The sequence below is a fragment of the Vanellus vanellus genome (genome assembly GCF_965231255.1).
Source record: "Vanellus vanellus genome assembly, chromosome: 26".
In the NCBI taxonomy this organism is placed as follows: Eukaryota; Metazoa; Chordata; class Aves; order Charadriiformes; family Charadriidae; genus Vanellus; species Vanellus vanellus.
In genome coordinates this window covers 3,661,944-3,679,882 of record NC_138931.1, presented here as the reverse complement: position 1 = coordinate 3,679,882, position 17,939 = coordinate 3,661,944, and the positions used below count along the sequence as shown (strand labels likewise).

General features: G+C 49.2%; 1 protein-coding gene across 2 annotated transcripts in view; it reads right to left on the bottom strand.

Moving 5' to 3' along the window:
• The window catches only part of DPYSL2 (dihydropyrimidinase like 2), a 57,202-nt gene that overhangs the window by 28,826 nt on the left and 10,437 nt on the right, over positions 1-17,939 (bottom strand). The window contains exons 1-3 of one of the 2 annotated variants that reach the window (XM_082495792.1): positions 16,818-17,167; positions 13,621-13,709; positions 12,128-12,312 (exon numbers count right to left, since the gene is read on the bottom strand). In XM_082495792.1, coding sequence (XP_082351918.1) covers positions 12,128-12,312; positions 13,621-13,709; positions 16,818-16,856 — 313 coding nt within the window. In that variant the 5' untranslated portion in view covers positions 16,857-17,167. Of the gene's footprint in view, positions 1-12,127; positions 12,313-13,620; positions 13,710-16,817; positions 17,168-17,939 lie in introns of those variants that run through there. The other variant, XM_082495793.1, reaches the window with a different exon arrangement.

Genomic DNA, 17,939 nt, shown 5'->3' with positions numbered 1-17,939 from the left:
TAGTTATGGATCATTACGACCCTTTTACGTGTCAAGAAGCAGAGCTACCAAGCGCCGCCTTGTCCAGTAACAAAGCTGTTCCCAAGTCAGGCCCCCCGGCAGCAAAGCTTCTGCTTGAAGTACGGAAACGACCGCCGGCTCACCGGCTCTGCATCCATTTAGCCTAGAAAGAGACCTCAGCATTTCTTCCGAGCTCAAAAATCCCAAATCAAGTAACCTAAAAGAGCCTCACATCTCCTCTGTTCTGATTTCATACCCAATTCTTCCTCTAAACCACACTCCGGGTCACATTTTTGATCTGGGACAAGAAAGGAGAGCGACAAGATGGCTTTGAAGGTTAGCGTTCTCTGTATCCTAAGCGGACACAGTTGACCACCGAAAGGCAATGAGAATTCAAACGAAGAATCTTCTTAATGTCTTGGATCCGGCGATCAGACTTCAGCTTTGCGTATTTGTGGAGGTTTATTCCCATGTGATTTTATCCTCGGGTTTTTTTCCCCCAAGAAGAGATACTGAAGTAAAGTGATCGTTCTGAAAAGCAACAACGCTCTGCACAGAAAAGCATTGATTGTGCTAATACAGCTACAGCAGGACTGTTCGCTTGCGTGTGTCCGCCAAACGAACGGGAGAAAAGGCAGGCTAAATGACATCGCATGTTGTTTTCTGTCAGTTTAGATCCCGTTTCTTAGACTCCACGCAGAGAAATCAGAAGCTGGACCAGACTCAGAAGAATTAGACATATCCGTGCTACACTGATTACATTTTCAGACTGCAATGTTCTGTTATTCCCTCACTGATGTCATACAGATATTTCACTTGTCTTTTTAGCTGATTAGATCCAAAATACGATCAATAATTTAATGCCAGCTGGACACAAATGTAAAGAATAGGGGTCAGTGTGTCCAAACAATAATTAATAACCCTCTTCAACAGCTGGAACGACTACATATTTAGATCAGATCAAAAATGCTCCATTTCTTTAGAGTACAGGTTTATGGCACATCCAAGCTGTGCTCGTATCTCAGGAGGTCACCATGACAGAGGAGGTGGGGATCCAAGTTCAAAAGAGATATTTAAGTGATTCCAAGATTTATTCTTTCTTTTAGGCATACCCCACACTTGAAGCCCATGAAAAGAGCAACGCAGGACTTCAAAGACTTCCATATAAATTGGTCGGTAAACTTTGAGGGAGCGGGATGGAGAAAACCACGGATTTCAAGGCAACACAACTGTAACACCACATCCAAGGGGGAAAAGTTTGATCAGAAACAAGAGGACAAAAGATCAAGTGCCGTCAGCCAGCCCTGTCCCTCTCAGGTCAGTGGAGATCTACCCTGCCCCTCAGGCTTTTTCCACTGGGAAGCTGGAACAATTCTGGATTTGCATCATTGTCGCCAAGACCAGATTTTGGCTTCTCAGCTTCATTTCGTTGCCGGTGGTTGTCTCAGAGGGGAGGGCGTTGGAGATGAAGAGGAACACAACTGCAGAACGGCAATTTTCACAATGGAAACTGGTGATGGTTTTGAGGGAGCTTTACATTTGAGTTCTGATTCTACAGATTCACTTTTTTTATTGTTGTTGTTTTAAACAGCGTGTGAGCGAAATGGACAAAAAAAGATCTGCTTGGTGAACCTGTCCTTTCCCTCTGCGTGTTTGCCAGATTAACATCTCCCCTCTCTGGAGAAGGAGCAGACACTTCTCATGGCTGCGATGAAGTGACATCGCACTTTGAGGAAGAGGTTTTCATCAACCACCATCATACCAATTCCACTTCTGGTAAGACACTAAAAGTCCCCATTCCATTCTCAGTTAAACCACTGACTTTGATGACTGTCAAACTATAGACAAGGAAGCGAGGGCTGATTCAGACCCAAACATCCATGTCTCCACAGAGAAAACTGTGGTGGGATCTGATGCGGGGTGAGGTGCAGCAGAACCTGTTTTCTAACAATCCTATTGTAGGACGGAGATCAAGCAGCACATCCACGCTGCACACATCGATTCTCTGAACACGCCTGGCCATCTGCTTAGTTTTCCATCAACTCTGTAAGGCTAATATTGCCTGCAAAAACGGCTATTGAGATTGCTGTAACAACAACCTGTAGGAAGCCCTAACTAGATCATCCTTAGTTTAAACAGGAATTCCGTGACATGGTCCCCAACTGCCGCATTTCCTTCCTCCGGGTCTGAAATAGCCCCGGCCAGCCTCTGAGGCACGCTGGTATCTCCCCAGGTCCGTGGAGACCACCCAGGTTTAGGAGCACAAAACACCACGTCTGAGGTAGAAGAGGATGCGCTCCTGGGCATCACCTGACCTGGCCAACCCCAAGACGGACACGAACCCTGTGGCTCTTCCAACCCAGGACCCCGACAGCAAACTGGGCAGGAAAACTCACACGTACAAGACGCTGCCTTTTGGTTTTTTTCTGTGCGCTAAGCTTGTACACGCAAACTCTCACATTGTAGACCTCAGCTTCAGCTCCTGTCTCAAACACGGGAGCCGGACTGAGCAATAGCCTGAATTCCGCTGGGTCCATGCTGGTGGGAGCCGTTTCTGTCCAGTTGCCAGTTCCCCCTTTTACAGAGTGGCTGCATGGCAAAAGGACTGACGGCTTCACAAAGCAGCAGAAGCAAACTCTGGTCTTGGTACCACAGCCTAGTTCTCCTTCACATAAGGACATCCTGCACATCTACGTTTTCCTCCAGCTACCGTCGCGCTACAAAGACTTTACAAAACTTTTTCAATTCACAGTGGATAAAGAGTCTCCACACATCAGTCTGAAAAGTACTTTGTGCCCCACCAGTAGCTGAACTCTTCTGACGCTGATACAAATCCTGAGAATTCTTACCTGAAATAAAGAAAAGTCTGTCGGGAAGTATCAGTAACCGACACGCATTTCTGGAATGAGATTTTTGAGGCGATATCAGGTTACGCTATCTCTTGCTGTGCTGTGCTTTGGGAACTTTCCCCCTTCTTCTCCTTTGCACAAAAGCAGCGCTGTGTAATAATACGGGATCGTTCTCAAGAACTCCTTTACCAGCTCACGTTGCCTGTAGGCTGTGCCAGGGAATTTCATTCAGATGTAAAACACCACAGAATCCCCCAGATTCCAAAAATATACACACTGCACATATGTAACTGCTTTCAGGAACAAAGCAATCTGGTGAAAATATGCCCGAGAAGCGGCCAGGAAGAGGAACTTCCACAAGCACGGCCCTTTCTGATGGGCTTTGAGAATCCACCGAGAGATTTCCCAGTTAACGTTTGCATGTTAAAGTCTAACAGTTCCTCCTATTACTTAAAATAAGCTTTCAGGATCCAGGAAGCCAAAAGCACTTTACGCACGCGGGGCTCACCTCCTCTCTCCCTCTCTCGGGGCTTTTCCTTTGGTTGACGTGCCGACAGTAACCAGAGCTGTGCATCACCAGCTGCGGGGACCGGGTCTCTGCATCCGCACGGTCCCGGCTGGGAGGGACAGGGACTACCTCATTGCCAGGTGGCATCCAGTGTTTGACGTGCCAGGCTCTCAGGCAGCTCTACAGTAAAAATAATCACTTTGTTCTCATAATATGAGGGTCTAGGTGAACTTAACTAATTTGAATTAGAGCTTACAAGTCCTCTACGACAAAGAAACCTCCCATTATGGACAGCTAACAACTAGCATGGAGAAATTAAATTTTCTGGTGAGACCCTACCTAGAGTACTGCCTCCAGCTCTGCAGCCCCCCACATAGGAAAGACATGGAGCCATTGGAGCGGGGCCAGAGGAGGCCCCGGAGCTGCTGGGAGGGTCTGGAGCCCCTCTGCTGGGAGGACAGGCTGGGAGAGGTGGGGGGGTTCAGCCTGGAGAAGAGAAGGCTCCGGGGAGACCTCAGAGCCCCTTCCAGTGCCTAAAGGGGCTCCAGGAGAGCTGGAGAGGGACTTTTTACAAGTAGTGATAGGATGAGTGGGAACGGGTTCAAACTGGAAGAGGTGAGATTTAGATGAGGTATGATGAAGAAATTGTCGCCTGTGCGGTGACCCTGCTGCAGGGTGCCCCAAGGAGCTGTGGCTGCCCCATCCCTGGAGGTGTTCAAGGCCGGGTTGGACGGGGCTTGGGGCAACCTGGGCTGGGGGGAAGTGGCCCTGCCCAGGGCAGGGGGTGGCACTGGGTGGTCTTTAAGGGGTCCCTTCCAACCCAAACCATTCTATGATTCTATGATTAAATGACGTACCCATTGTCACAGAGGTAGTCCTAATACCAACCGTAGTGTATCCAGGGAAGAAAAGAGTCTTCCCAGAAACCATAACTCTTAAATGCCCATTGCTGCATTCTTTTTAAAATGCACATGGCTTCCATGGGAGTTAGGGTTGTGCCAAGATGCAGGCACAGCACCGAGCTCGTAACAACTGGCAATTTATGAGCATGATTAAAGTATGCTAGACAGGAGGAGCTAATTTGTATTCCTTAAACATTTCTCCCTCTCGCCAGAAGGATTAAAAAAAAAAAAAATCCAGTTTCTAAGGAACAGATGGGATCTATGAACGGAAGGCATAGTGGCTGAAGGAAAGATGGAAAAAGACTCTGCTGACCCAAGACGTCAAACTCCACTCTACAGACAGCACTCGTCCGAATCCAGCACAAGTGAGAAATACCGCGTTCAGTTTTAGCCATCGCTTCTTTCAGGCATCACTTGCTTCCTTCCCCTGACACGCAAAGCTAATCCCCAATGCGGAAAGTTAAAAAGTTCCTGTCTGACAAGGACGGTTTCTGCTGAGTAAAGCTCATGGGAAGGTAAAAGCAGCCAAGGGATTGAACATTGGTAGGAAGGCAAAAATCCGTGCCCAGAAAAACACGCCAAGGAAAGAGCTGGAGGCGCCATTTCCTGCTGTTTCTTTCAAGACCTTGTCTCAATTTGAAGGTGATTAACACAGGTTATCTAGGAAGATTGAACACACATGCCTCGAAAACCTATCACAGACAGCTAATGATGTTACACTAACCGAGGTGGATAATTGTACATTATTTTTCTTTAAGATTGCTTTTCCATCTACCGTCGGCAGGTTCTGGCTGGAGGACCCAACTTTGACACCTGCACCCTTCAAGGTCCCACATGCATTCTCCATCAATGTGAGGGGCTACGTGAGAGACAATACAGTGGTGACAGCCGTCAGCTCTTAATTTCTCCTGCATGTCATCCGTAAGGCACGGGACTTGGGGATGACAGCACTGGACAGGGGAAAGCAAGAAAAGCATTTAGAAGCAGCACTTCAGACAAAAGAACACGAACTCTCCTCCATGCAGCGGGAAAGCAGCACTACTGATCCCAACCATTATATGGAATAAGAGGGATTAAGTGCTATTGCATAAACAGACAACACTGGTTATTTCTCCCGAGCGAGCGCCAAATCCCTCTGTTTGGATGCATGGAAAAATCTAGGTCAGTCACATCTGCAGGAAGACGGCCGCACCGACAGCACTGTTGCCAGTTCAACATTCATTTGTTGGGAACTAAATCAAGAGTCTCCAGGTTCCAGCACGTGCGGGATGGCCTCCATCCGCTCCTTCCTCCGCAGGGACGGCGTGGAGCAGGTCCAGAGCAGAACAGGGCAAAACAGAAGCGGAGCGAGGGCCCCGCTCACCTGCGCTTTGAAATAAACAAAAAACGCAACAAAATCAGTGTTGCCAAAGAGGCAGAAGGGAGAGGAGCGAGGGCCAGGAACCAGAGCAGCTCTGCAGGAGGCAGAAGATGGGGAAAATGTAGGGGAAAAAAAAAATAATCTACTGATTGACTTACACACGAGCCATGCTGGACCGCAGTGGTTCCACAGGATGCCAGCCCAAAACGTGACACTGATCCCACCTTTCAGCCCGGAGGGGCACCGGCCCGGCTGGCAGGCAGTGTCCTCAGCCCGAAGAGCTGACAGCCAGGGCTAAGGACACCCTCGCACCACGGGCCTCCTGCACAGCCTCAGGCAAAGCCGCGCAGCTCCTGAAGCCCTCATCTGCTCCTCACGGGAGCCCATTCTCTCAGCAGCGAAGGACAAACAATAGCTGCAGCCCAAAGGGGGGAAAAAAAAAAAAATAAAACGCGCACAATAACACACAATGCATGCTGCGGATGGGACAGCCGTTTGCTTCTGTGCTCACTGGCAAGAGACATCAAGGGCTTGGCAGGTTCCCTTCCAGCGAGACCCTCCCTGGAAGCCCCACCAGGACCACAGAGGCGACGCCATCCAGCAGAAGTCGGCGAGCCCCGGCCACCACCGCAGCCACACGCACCGCCGCAGGCAGAGACGCCTAATGGACTTAGAGGGGTTTAAAAGCTTGAGAAGAGTAGCTCACAACAGGGGAGTGCCCATCTCTGTACAGACCGACTTTCTCATTAACGATTTTAAGCCCGCTCTGAATGAAAGCGACACACACGCAGCAGCAGGAAGCTGGGAGCCAGCGAAGCCAACAAGGTTCAGTGTGAATCGGTGCGGGGGCCGGAGAGCGTCAGGGTGTAAAAAGCACAGAGGGGAGCCGGGGAGAGGAGAGAAAGGGCTGGAGGGACTCTGCGCTCCTGTGGGGTACTCTCGTTATCTTAATAGCAGAGTTCAAGGAAGCCTCCACCCATAAAAATCACCAATAATTTTTTACACAAGTGGACACTTTCAGTACATTTCTTGAGAATTAAACATTTCTCTGCTGCAGAAGAGCTGCTAGAAAGCGAAACGTGCCACACAGCCCAAGGCAGCCCCTCCAGCGCTGGTCCCCCGCCGCACAGTTCCCCTTTTATCTCTGCCACTGGGTGCAAAGAGAAACCAAATTCAGGCTGGTGCCTGCGGAACAATGCAGTGCTGTGCACACACAGCCACAGAGACTTGGTGAGACACTGCAGCTCTGCGGTCACTGCCCTCGGACTCAAAATGCTTGGGTTTGTACTTCCAGCTCAGCCACGAGTTACCGCACAGCCACTGCCGTGCCACCTCCTTCTGCTTCTCCGTTTCCATCCTTCTTTGCCCACCATTTAGACTCTTGCTCTCTTCCAGGATAAGACTAACCCCGATAATATAAACCAGCAGCACACAGCAGGATAGAATGTAATGGGGTCTTCACTGGCGGGTCTACATCCCACCCTATGCCAAGTTGCCCTCCCCTCAGAACACTAAACCATACTCTAAGCTCACGCTGTTGAGGTTTAGACTCTAATCACCTTTGGGGCAGCTCCATCCTCTAAAGTCATGCTCAGTTCAAAAACCAAGAGGTGAGGAGGTATGCTGAACTGAAAACATCTCCTTCTAGCAAGGTGGTGATCTTCAGGACGACCTAGGAGACCTGGTGTCAACCCACAACTAATTTGATTGTAGCTCAGCAGCCAACTCACTCCTGAAAACCTCTGCCATCCTGCACACGAGGGCTCTCTTTAATAGCAGGGTAAAGCATTAGGAAGCAGACTGCAGCCCATGGGAAGTTCCCCTTCATTTTCTGAATCTCCCAAGATACAAAGGCTCATATCCCTAGCGAACGTTCTCCGTGTTATTAGGATAACTGCTAGTCAAGTTCAAAAGGCAGCTGGCTTCCAAGTCACCAAGGCAGAAAGAGCTATAATTTCTCTCACTGTAATTTCTCAGTGGTTGACTGAGTCAACACAGGCAATGTCAGCACACGATTTCACTCAAGGACAGCAGATACCCAGGAAGAAGCACAGTCTTCGGGGGGGAGGGGGGGGAGGGGACAGACGGACGGACACGACATGGTCTGAAATGTGTGTGGAAGCTGCCCTGGATAGACGCAGTTCTCATTAGGACATAAAACAGGCTAGAGGATCAGAGAGCCAGTAAATACACACAGCTTAGCCTCATCCTTTCTGAAGGGTTAGGCGCAGAGAAAGGCAATCCTGCCTCTATTGAATCGGGGGGGGAGGGGGGAAGTTACCAATGATTTTGATGGGGATTTCACCCATCACAGTTAATAAGCCACCAAACCATCACAAGACTTGGAGAGGCCACCCTGTTCTTAGCAATGATATCTTCCTTCCCTAATAGCTCCAGGGACTGTTTTGTATCCCGGGGCATCAGCCCATCTCACTTCGGGGCAACAGTGGCTCAAAACCACCATCTCAACAAAACTGTGGCTCCATAGGCTGCACGGACGAGTGAGCCTCTTGCAAAGGGCAACTTCAGAGAGAGTCCTTTCCCAAAACTCCAGAAGGACTCTTCTCCTTCCATGGAATACGGTGGGGCTCAGGGAAGCTACCCTGAACGAGCCGGAGCCTTTCTAATGCTCTTCTCTCCGACCAAGTCTTCCACGCATCATCCTGGAATCCTCCCTTCAACTTAGTGCCCAAACACTGCATTCTGACATTTTAAAAGGGCGATAATCCAAGTTTTATCCAGAGTAATGTTATCCTCACACATGCGCAGCGCTGTTCGCCCTCGGCTGACGTACCCACGCTAATACTGTTTTAAGGTAGAGACAGAGAAAGGATGGTGCGAATTGCCCTTCCAGAAAAACAATCCATCATATCACAACACGTCATTTCACCTCTCAGCGGCTCTGCACAGCAAAACCAACTCTGTTTTTTCACACGTTAGCAAAGTCAGCTGGAGCCTTGCCTTTGGCACGGGAGAGGGCAGAGACAGAAGGATCATAGCTGGAATTCCTGTTCAGATGGCCTCCGTGGAACGAGTGGCTAGAAAAAGAAAATCAGCCCTAACTCCCGAGTGAAGCGACGTGGAGGAGGGCTGAGGAGGACCGGGCAGCCCTCAGGGAACACAAGGTGACAGGAGTAGAAAAGGGCTCGTTCAGACCATGGCCACCAGCCACGCTCCCCATGCCAGTTGACCAGGGGATGAGCTGGGAAGCGCCAGGCTGGAGCCCGACCTGCTTCCCACCAAGATAAATCTCCACTGGACCCACACAGAAAATGGGGCTGCTCCATTTGACACCAGTGAGAGTGGGATTCTCCTATCTCCCACGCTGCAGTAGGGAATTTACCGAATTTACTTCAAAGGGGATCGGAAGTCAATGAGAACAGGGCTTGGAAACAATAGGTTGCATTCTTGAACTCCTGTGCGCTACCCTGGGATGCGTTTGCCAAGAGAATTAAAGGAACGACATTGAATTTGATCTGAGCTGGAAATGAAGTTCACTGAAACCAAACCAGGCGTAGAGGGTGAATTCCTGGCACTGCTGAGGCCAAGGACAAAACTCTCCGTGACCTCCCCGAAGCCAGGATTTCACCCACAGTTTGTGTAAAACCAACAATCAATAGAAACCTATCCAAGATTCTTGTTTTAATTTCACTGAAAAACATACATAAAATAAGTATTTCCCTCCAATGATTGTAAAGCAAACATCCTTACAGTGCTCTCCTGCATGAAAATGGGAAACAAATTGAAGCATGAAGCAGACTAACCTGTTTTCTTGCACAAAATGAGGGCTACGTATAAAAGAGGAAAATAGATGGAGTAAAGGCATTTGCAAATAAATAACATAAAGTTTGCTTAAACCACAAATGAAGAAACATGGGTGTTTTTTGCAACAAAGCTCACATCCACGAGGCTAGCTTCTCCGAAAAAGCCCCAAGAACGGAGGCACCCAGCTAGACACATTCCCATGAGAGGAGCATATTCTCTTTTGAAAAGTCCCAGGCATGGTATTTAAAATATACAATGACATAAACATTAGCGTGTCGTTTTCAGGCTGCAATTTGTTTGTGATATTATGAATCCAGTTCACTAAACGTTGTCTTATTTATCATAAAAGAAAAAAATGCTGCAATCAAACCACAGCTCCCACCTGCTTTGGGAAAAACCAGAGGCCACCCACCGAGAGCACGTTCACGAGGGCCGTTCCGCATGTTTCCTTGTGGAAAAAGTTTTGCAAACGGTATAATTTTGCAAAGAAGGGAACAGCTGAGCTGACACAGAGCAGAGTCTCCAAAGCTTTGAAGCCTGGTTGGTTTATTTATCCTGCTTTCCACGCTTCAGCTGATACCTGCCCATCAGACACGTCTCCATCATCCTAAGCAGTCCAATTACTGTCCTGGATGCTACGCTTTAGGAAGAAGTTTTTTGTTCAGAGGCGATTGTTGTATTTTGGTATCCTAATCCCAGACACTCAGGAAGGCAGTAAGGTCAAGGTTGGCCACCAGCCGCCTCCTCTACATGGCTTGCCCACAGTCATAATCTACATTGTGCTAATTCTTCCACAGCTGTAAAATGAGAAGTTATAAAATGGAGGACTCTCCTCCAAGTTCCCTAACTCAGAGATGTGCTACGAACACCATTAGTGAGATATTCAGATACTACATTCATAAAGGCAATATACATCTTCGCATGGACCAACAGGTCCAAACATTCCTGAAGTCTGAAGCTTGCATAGGTAAAATTGGGCAACCAAAGTAAAGGGCTACTTCAGAAAATCTCATTTAAGCAATTTCGGCTTAAAACGTGTTAAAAAGTGCCACTGGGGGAAATAGTGCTGGTAAAAGCTCAGATGCAGATGACAGAGAATGTTATTTTGATCTAATTCAACTCAACAAGGAAGAACAAAATGATAACTCAAGTGTGAACCAGGTGTACTAATAACAAGAGAACAACCAATGAAACAAAGTCAATGAACTGAAGCTGAAAAGAAAATATAATTTCAGTGTTATTAATTCAAATTGACAGCAAAGATTTGAAGAAAAACTGGACATTAGTATGCACAATGAGACCATCCACAGCTGCACTCCCACTTTACGTTCTCTGCATGCGTGAAGTTATCTTCATACACAAACTTCATACTCTAAAGCGGAAACATTATGAAAAATAATTTCCCGGGTTATTTTAAGGTTACTGATGAAGCATCAGACCAAGTTCATAGGCCAGACACAACCTCTTTGCAAGGTCCAGACCCAGAAAAAGATTTATGAAACACATACAGTCTAGATGTGCTTGGACCACTGGCTCCTACTCCCAACCTCCACGTCAATGAATCCGAGTCCGCCCACCAGGCCAGGGATCAAAGATCGCTCAGAACCATCCTCTAAGAGTTGAGGATGTTCTAGTCCATAAGGAGCGACGTTTGAGCTGAGGAGGGTTAGGTGGATTCCCGGCTGTGCCTAAGATCTCTTTATATCCACAGATCGGACAATAGACACCAGTACCTGTTCCGAACCAGTCTTTTACTTCTCTGTACCTTAACACCCCTCCTGTGAAATGGCAGCACCTCACAGTACATGAAAGAAGGCAAGATGCTCAGATATTGTATCCCTTTACGCCTTTATCCTATGTGCGGCAACAGACTCCAGGGCGCCGCGTTACCATTTACACGTGATCGGCTGCACTGCAACAGAGGTTTTTATTTTTTTCTCTAGCTCAAACAAGGTTAACAACAATGACTCACTTATGGAGTTTTAAGGTCCCGGCTCTGGCAAGCCAAGCATCTGTAGCCAACGCAAGCGGGGACAGATAGCCTGGAAGTCATTCATGAGGCATTTTAGAGCCCGAGGGGAACACCATGAGTGTCTAATCCTGGTGTCTGCACAGCAGTCAGTCTGTCTGTCCTTTTATTTTGAGATATTTTCGTTTCTCGATTTCTCTCTTCCTCCAAAAGAGGATATGAGCAAAAAAAGGAACGACGCTAACAAAAATCCTGGTGCTAAAGCTGCATACTTAAGTGGGCATGTGCAAATCCTTAAATAAGTGGCCCAATTTTCAAAGACACATAGCACGCTGGCAGCAGGCTTCTGGGTGTGAACCACATGATGGACATCAACCCATAGACATCATGGAGAAAGGAACAGAGGCACAGGAATATGGAGAATCTGCTACTCGTACTGGAGCCAGAGGTCAAAGTGACACTGGTTTCAGTAGGAGCAGACCCAAGGATCTGGCAAAGTCACACGAGTAGAAAGCTAGAACCCTGCCAACGGAAAGGACGAGTGAAACCACCGACAGCTCAAGATGTGGAAAGCCCGGGGTCTTGGTTTTCCACCCCTTTTCCCAGCCCTAAGACAGGCTTTCCTCAGCAACCTTGACAGACATCAGAAATCCCCCACTGCCGGTACGTACCTGGTCCAAAATATCCCATAACGTATACAGCCCACAGTTCCTGTATTTATCCCAGAAAGAGAAAAGTAAAGCCTTCTCAGAAGAGAAAAACCAGCCAGCTTACTGATCATGGTGGTGCCCCCAGCCAGCGCAGCCTTGGTCCCTTGGAAGAAGTCATCAGCAGATGTCATCCCCTGTTCCGGCATCTGGAAGCGGGTGTGAACGTCAATCCCTCCGGGAATCACCATCCTGCCATGGGCTTCAATGGTTTTCACTCCCCCTGGCACAATGAGGTTCTCGCCTATTTGCCTGGGTAAAGAGGTTTCAGACAGCAAGTCAGGCACACACAAGGCAAACAGCCTGTAAACGTACACCCTTGTGCTACTTAACCTGGCTAGCGTTTTCTTTTTCCATATAAAGCAAGGTACAGGATGAGCATACGTGGCTGATCATATTTTATTCTTCCCCTTGAAGCAGCTGCCTAACCGAGAGCAAAGCGTGCAATTACTTCAGGACCTCGGGGCAATATTAGACTTAACAGGAAGGAAAAGAGGGAGCCACGCTCGCAGGCCGCTGGAGGAGGGACAGTGCGGATAATCAGACGATCGCTGCACCAAACACAGCAAGAGTCTCCCCAGCAGCTTTACTGGGACTGGGCTGGGGCCGCCAAGTGGCAGTTCAGCTCTTGATTCTAGCTATCTAGCAGCAATTTGGATGTTAGTATTGTTTCGGGAGCACTGGAAGAATTTTTGCCTCTATGTTGTCTATTTCTCTTTCATGCATGAGTATTACATAGTCCCTGCAGATACCAGTTCCCAAATTCCAGATGAGAAAGGTCTCTCCAGTCTAGCTCTTCACAGATGTAATTCTAAAAGTGCGACAGTGGCTGACACATCACAATTCATTAGCTGTCTCTGGCTGGCTCCTTTAACTTTTACCCTTGATTAACAAAGCACATGTGCTGACCTTTTAGCCAGAACAGGAAAATTCCTTGTTTGTAACCTCTGGCTTGTCTGTTTTTTCCTAAGAGTAATTTTCCAAAGAAATCTGTAATATATTCGACATGCCAGAAATGCATGTTTCAGGACTGAAAACACAGAAAGAGGTCTGAACCTCAATCCTTAAACTACCGGATCATTTCTAACTTTAAGGGGGTCTGGACTGATCCTTGCTTCAAAGAATCATAGAAGACAGCGCTGTGAGAGACCTCAAGAGGTCACCTAAGTCCAGCTTCCTCCCCTAAAACAGAATTAACTGTATTAGGACACGGAACTCCGGATTCAAACTATCTTAAGTCATAACTCAGTCAAATGTTACAACACAGATAACTTCAAACATATGTGTCATCTCAGCATGGGACAATTCACATGGCTAAAATTAAGCCCATGTAAGTACCTCCTTTGACCCATGCTTTAATAACAGTGGCGGTTTGGCCCATTTGTTTATTTAATTCAACACCTGGTTTTCAAAGTTCCTCCACGAAACACCAGGACACACGTGAAATATTCATTTTTCATTGCAATCTAATACAGTTCACTGAGACCAAGTTATTCCTCGCTAACCTGCAGTACACTTCTGTACATTCCCAATCATAACACAGTATCAGACTTCACTTACTTTATCAACCCATCTTCCATGTAAATGTCTGCATAGAACGACTGGTCGTCATTAACTATTTTACCACCTTTGATCAAAAGACGATCGCTCTGCAACAAAGAAGCACACAACAGTACATAATTATTCTGTGAGAAAGCTGACAGTCCACAGTGTCGCTTCAGAGATAAAAGCGACGGAAACAACCTCTGCATAATTCAAAAGTGCATGTCAAAACACAAGTCAATCGCCGCACTTTCAACTGGAAAGATAAAATATTTTATTTCATCTGCGAGTCCTTTCATCACGCTAATGATCCCCAAAAAAAGCAGAGCGGAGAAGGAGGTGGGTTCCAGCGCGGTTATGTACTTGGCAGCTTCACTCATACCTGCAGTCTGCCCCCAGCACCTGCAGCAAAAGCATTAAACAGTACTTTGAAGGATGCGAAACAGCCACATCTCTTTTTTTTTTTTTTTTTTTTTTTTTTTGCCTTGGTCGCATGCAGAATTTCCTCTATGCATCCACCCGCTGGAGTCACCACTTGGCGAACTGTGAGTCAACTGCTGTCAGGGAAATGGACCAAAAGTCTGTTGCCAGTGGTTACACAACACAAACACACTCATTTTGTCCAACTTAGTGATGTTTCGATGCAGCGGATACTTTTACTGCCTTCCCAGAGCACTGCTGCATAATAAGATGGAAACAAGCACATATTAGCAAATTAAGTTGAAGAGAAGGATTTAAAAAACAGTTATTAAAATTCCCTCCAATTAGAAGACAGTTTGGCAGGAACAGGAAGGTAATTATAAGAAGGCAGCGATCAGGCGATGTGCTGTTATCGCAGCCCGAGCTACATCTCGCTTTTGCGAGATTGTAGGTCAAACCCAAATTTATCTTTTTTTGCAGTGGTCATAAACAAGAGTGAAACACAGCCTGCAGGGCTCTGAGTGCTGCTGTGTTCCTCTGGTTCCTTCATTCCCTGCGTTACAGATGCACGTACTTACAGCAAAGCACATACAGTTATGCAGCGTTCCGTCTGAACTACACCCTGGCCCTTCTATCTGCAGTCATACTAACTCAGATTCTCTTTTCTCCTCCCAAAAACGCCTTTGTACGAGAACAAAGCTACACCGCACCAGCCAGGCTGGTGAGGTCACACGCTGAATTCAAGAAGGAGTAGAAAGCAGAACTTTAACTTGGTGGTGCCTTGACCTTATAGCAAATACATATAGGACAGTGACAGTGTTGCTCGGGGCCCTTATTTTGAGCTGGGACTCCGCTGGTCCACCAGAAGAATCAGACATTTTCCCCAAAGAGCTTATAATAAAACTGAATGGTTGGAGCACCCGACTCAGCTGACACAGGTTGACACGGCTCTTCTAACACCAAAAGGGCTACATGTATTCCATCAGCTACTGCTTTATACCATTATATCCACCTTTTGTATAACTGCTAAAACATCTATGAGCTCTTAAGTGCCTCTCCTTCCTCCTCCCTTTTTTTCCTTCGCCTTCCTCCTACTGCTGCAATGGAGAGTTTCCCTGAATAACGCCACCAATTTAAAAAACAAAGAAAGAAAACCCCAAGATTTAAATTTAGGATCTGCTGTGAATGCCAATAAGCCTGAATGAATTAACTTGGGGCGTGAAAAAACCCACTTGTCTTTCAATACCAGCCTCTACAGCAACTGTCCTATGTGTTTACCATTTCCAGAAACACTGCAGTATTTATGCCCACCTCTACTGCAGACGCCTTGTGCTATTAAAAAGGCCGGCTACCATCGAAATCGGTTAGTTTGGCCATCCATGTCACTGACAGCCCAACTCCTATTGCACTGGGCAGCAATTAGGAAGGAAGAAAAATACATACATATATATATATATATATACACAGTGACCAATAAAAATGCAGCCTGGACCATTTTAACGATGCTCTGAATGCTTCTGCAAATAAACAGGTCTCCTGCTGCGGCTGAACCGTAGGCTCTGAAATCAGTGCGAATCCTTCTGCTCATTTCAACCACCTTGGAGACAAAAGCGCACGCAGTTTGCAGCCCCGCGAGGGCCCGCCACGAAATCTGTACGTATTTACCCCACTGATGCCGCCAAAACAGGGCAGCTCGATATCGCTTATCCTCCTAGTTCAAGCATCACTCTGGGTTTATACAATAGCAAACAAGCCCAGAATCTTGATTATTTTTTTTTCTATCCCTTATCTTTACAAGAGAACGGCATCGGGTGCACGCAACACAAATCAGCGCATTCAGTCATAAGAAAAATGCGTCACGCTACTTTTGGCCCATGACAGTGGTTCGGCAGTAACCTTCATCCTTATTTAAATGCAGGCATCTTCTTGAACTCTCTGCCAGTGGACCCGCAGAGGTAAACTATTCCCCCCAACCCCCCCCAAAAAAAAGAAAAAAGAGGATGCTGCATTTATCACACACCAATTCTGTGCCCCCTCCGTATTTCCAAACCACGGTTTAAAAGGTAACGGCCATACGGGGGGAAGGGGGGGGCTGGAGCCGGAGCTGGCGCCAGCCACGAGATACTCGGTGTCAAAAAAAAAAAAAAAAACACACACACAAAAAAAAAACACAAAATAAAAAATAAAAATCCGAGCACTGGCAGTTGGCAGCCGGTGAGCTGCGGGTGCCTCGCCCTGCGGAACGCGGAGTTGGCATCCCCGGATCCGCGATACCTGCCCCAAATCGCTCCCACCCCGAGCAGATCCGGAGGGAGGGGGGGGATCGAGGGGATGTGGGGGGGAGATTCGGGGGGGGTTGGGGTGTTGTATAACGCCTCCTGCCCTTTACCCCCCCTCCCCCCGGGAGCCGACCCGAACCTGCGCGTTGCGAGAAGCTTCTCGGGGAAGAAAAGGCAAATGCTACTCCCTCCCCAGCTCCATCCCGCCGGGGCAGGGGGCTCCGGTGCCCCCCCTCCGTCCCGTCCCCCCCCCCCCCAGACCCGGAGCCGCCCTTTGCCGGGCGGGGGGGGGGATGTCCCCAGCCCTCCCCCCCCTCCCCGGCCGCAGGGACCGCTGTCCCCGCTGCTCTGCCGTCGGGGTGGCACACACACATACACATACACACACACATCCCCCACACACCCCCCCGGCGCCATTAGCCCCTGATCTCATTATCCTGCCACAACCCCCCGCGCACACAAAGGGCTTAATCCCCGCGCCCCTCCCCCGCCTCCATCCCCGTGCACCCAACTCACCGTGATCCGCGGAATATTTTTCTTCCCCTGATAAGACATCTTGGGAAACCGCTCCCCAATTTATTTATTTAATAATATATATATAAAAATTGGGTTTGGTTTTGGTTTTTTTTTTTTTTTTGGAGGATCGGGGCGGCTGCGGTATCGCTATTGTCTCCCGTGCAGCAACGGCTCCCCGACCTCCCCTCCACTGGAAAAAAAAAAAAAAAAATAAAATAAAAAATAAATCCCCCGAGCCCAAATCAACGCGATCACACGGGAGGGGAGCGGCGGGTCCGCCGGGGAGGGCGATCCCTGCTCTCCGCAATGGCAGGAAGGGCAGAAGCAGCCACCCCTGCGCGTCTCCCTTTCTTCCCTCTGCCCGGAGCCCAGCCCAGCCCCGCACAGCCCAGCCTAGCCCAACCTAGCTAGCCCAGCCCAGCCTAACTAGCCCAGCCCAGCCCAGCCTAGCCCAGCCCAGCCCGGCCCGGCCGCGCAGGGAGGGGGCGAGCGCCGCCACCGACAACAGCAGGGCGGCAACCGCGCATGCGCCCGCCCGGCCGCTCCCTTCCCGCCGGGGAGCGGGAAGGGTGGGGCCGCGTAGCTCGGGTCGCCATTGGCTGAGCCGCTGGGGAGATGCAAATGAGAGGCGGCCGCCGTCCAATGGGGGAGAGGAGAAGGGGCTGATATGCAAAGTGGCGCAGTGGAGACGTCAGTGCGGCGGGTCCTGCAGCGCGGGAAAGGGGGGGGGTGGGGCGGAGGAGGAGGACCGGGCGCCGCCCCCGGTGCCCCCGGTTCCCCCGCCCGAAGCCCCCCCGCTCCCCCCAGCCCAGCCGCCGCCCGTTCCCCCGCCCAGGCTGCTGCAGCCGACGGGCTAACGGAGCTGCCGCGCTGGGAGGCGGTGGGAGGGGGGGACGCGGCGGCCGCGGATGGGGAAAGAGGGGTGCAGGCTGCGGACCCCGTTCAGCCCCCCCAAACACCCCCCGGCGGGGCTGCCCGCCCGGCGGGAGCAGAGGAGGCTGCCCGGAGGCGCTGAAAAAGGCGCTGCCCTCCATCTTCTTTGTCCCACCCCGCCCTTCCCGGCGCTACCGGCGCACAACGGTGGAAAGCGTTAGCGAATCGGGCGGGGGGGGAAGGAAGAAA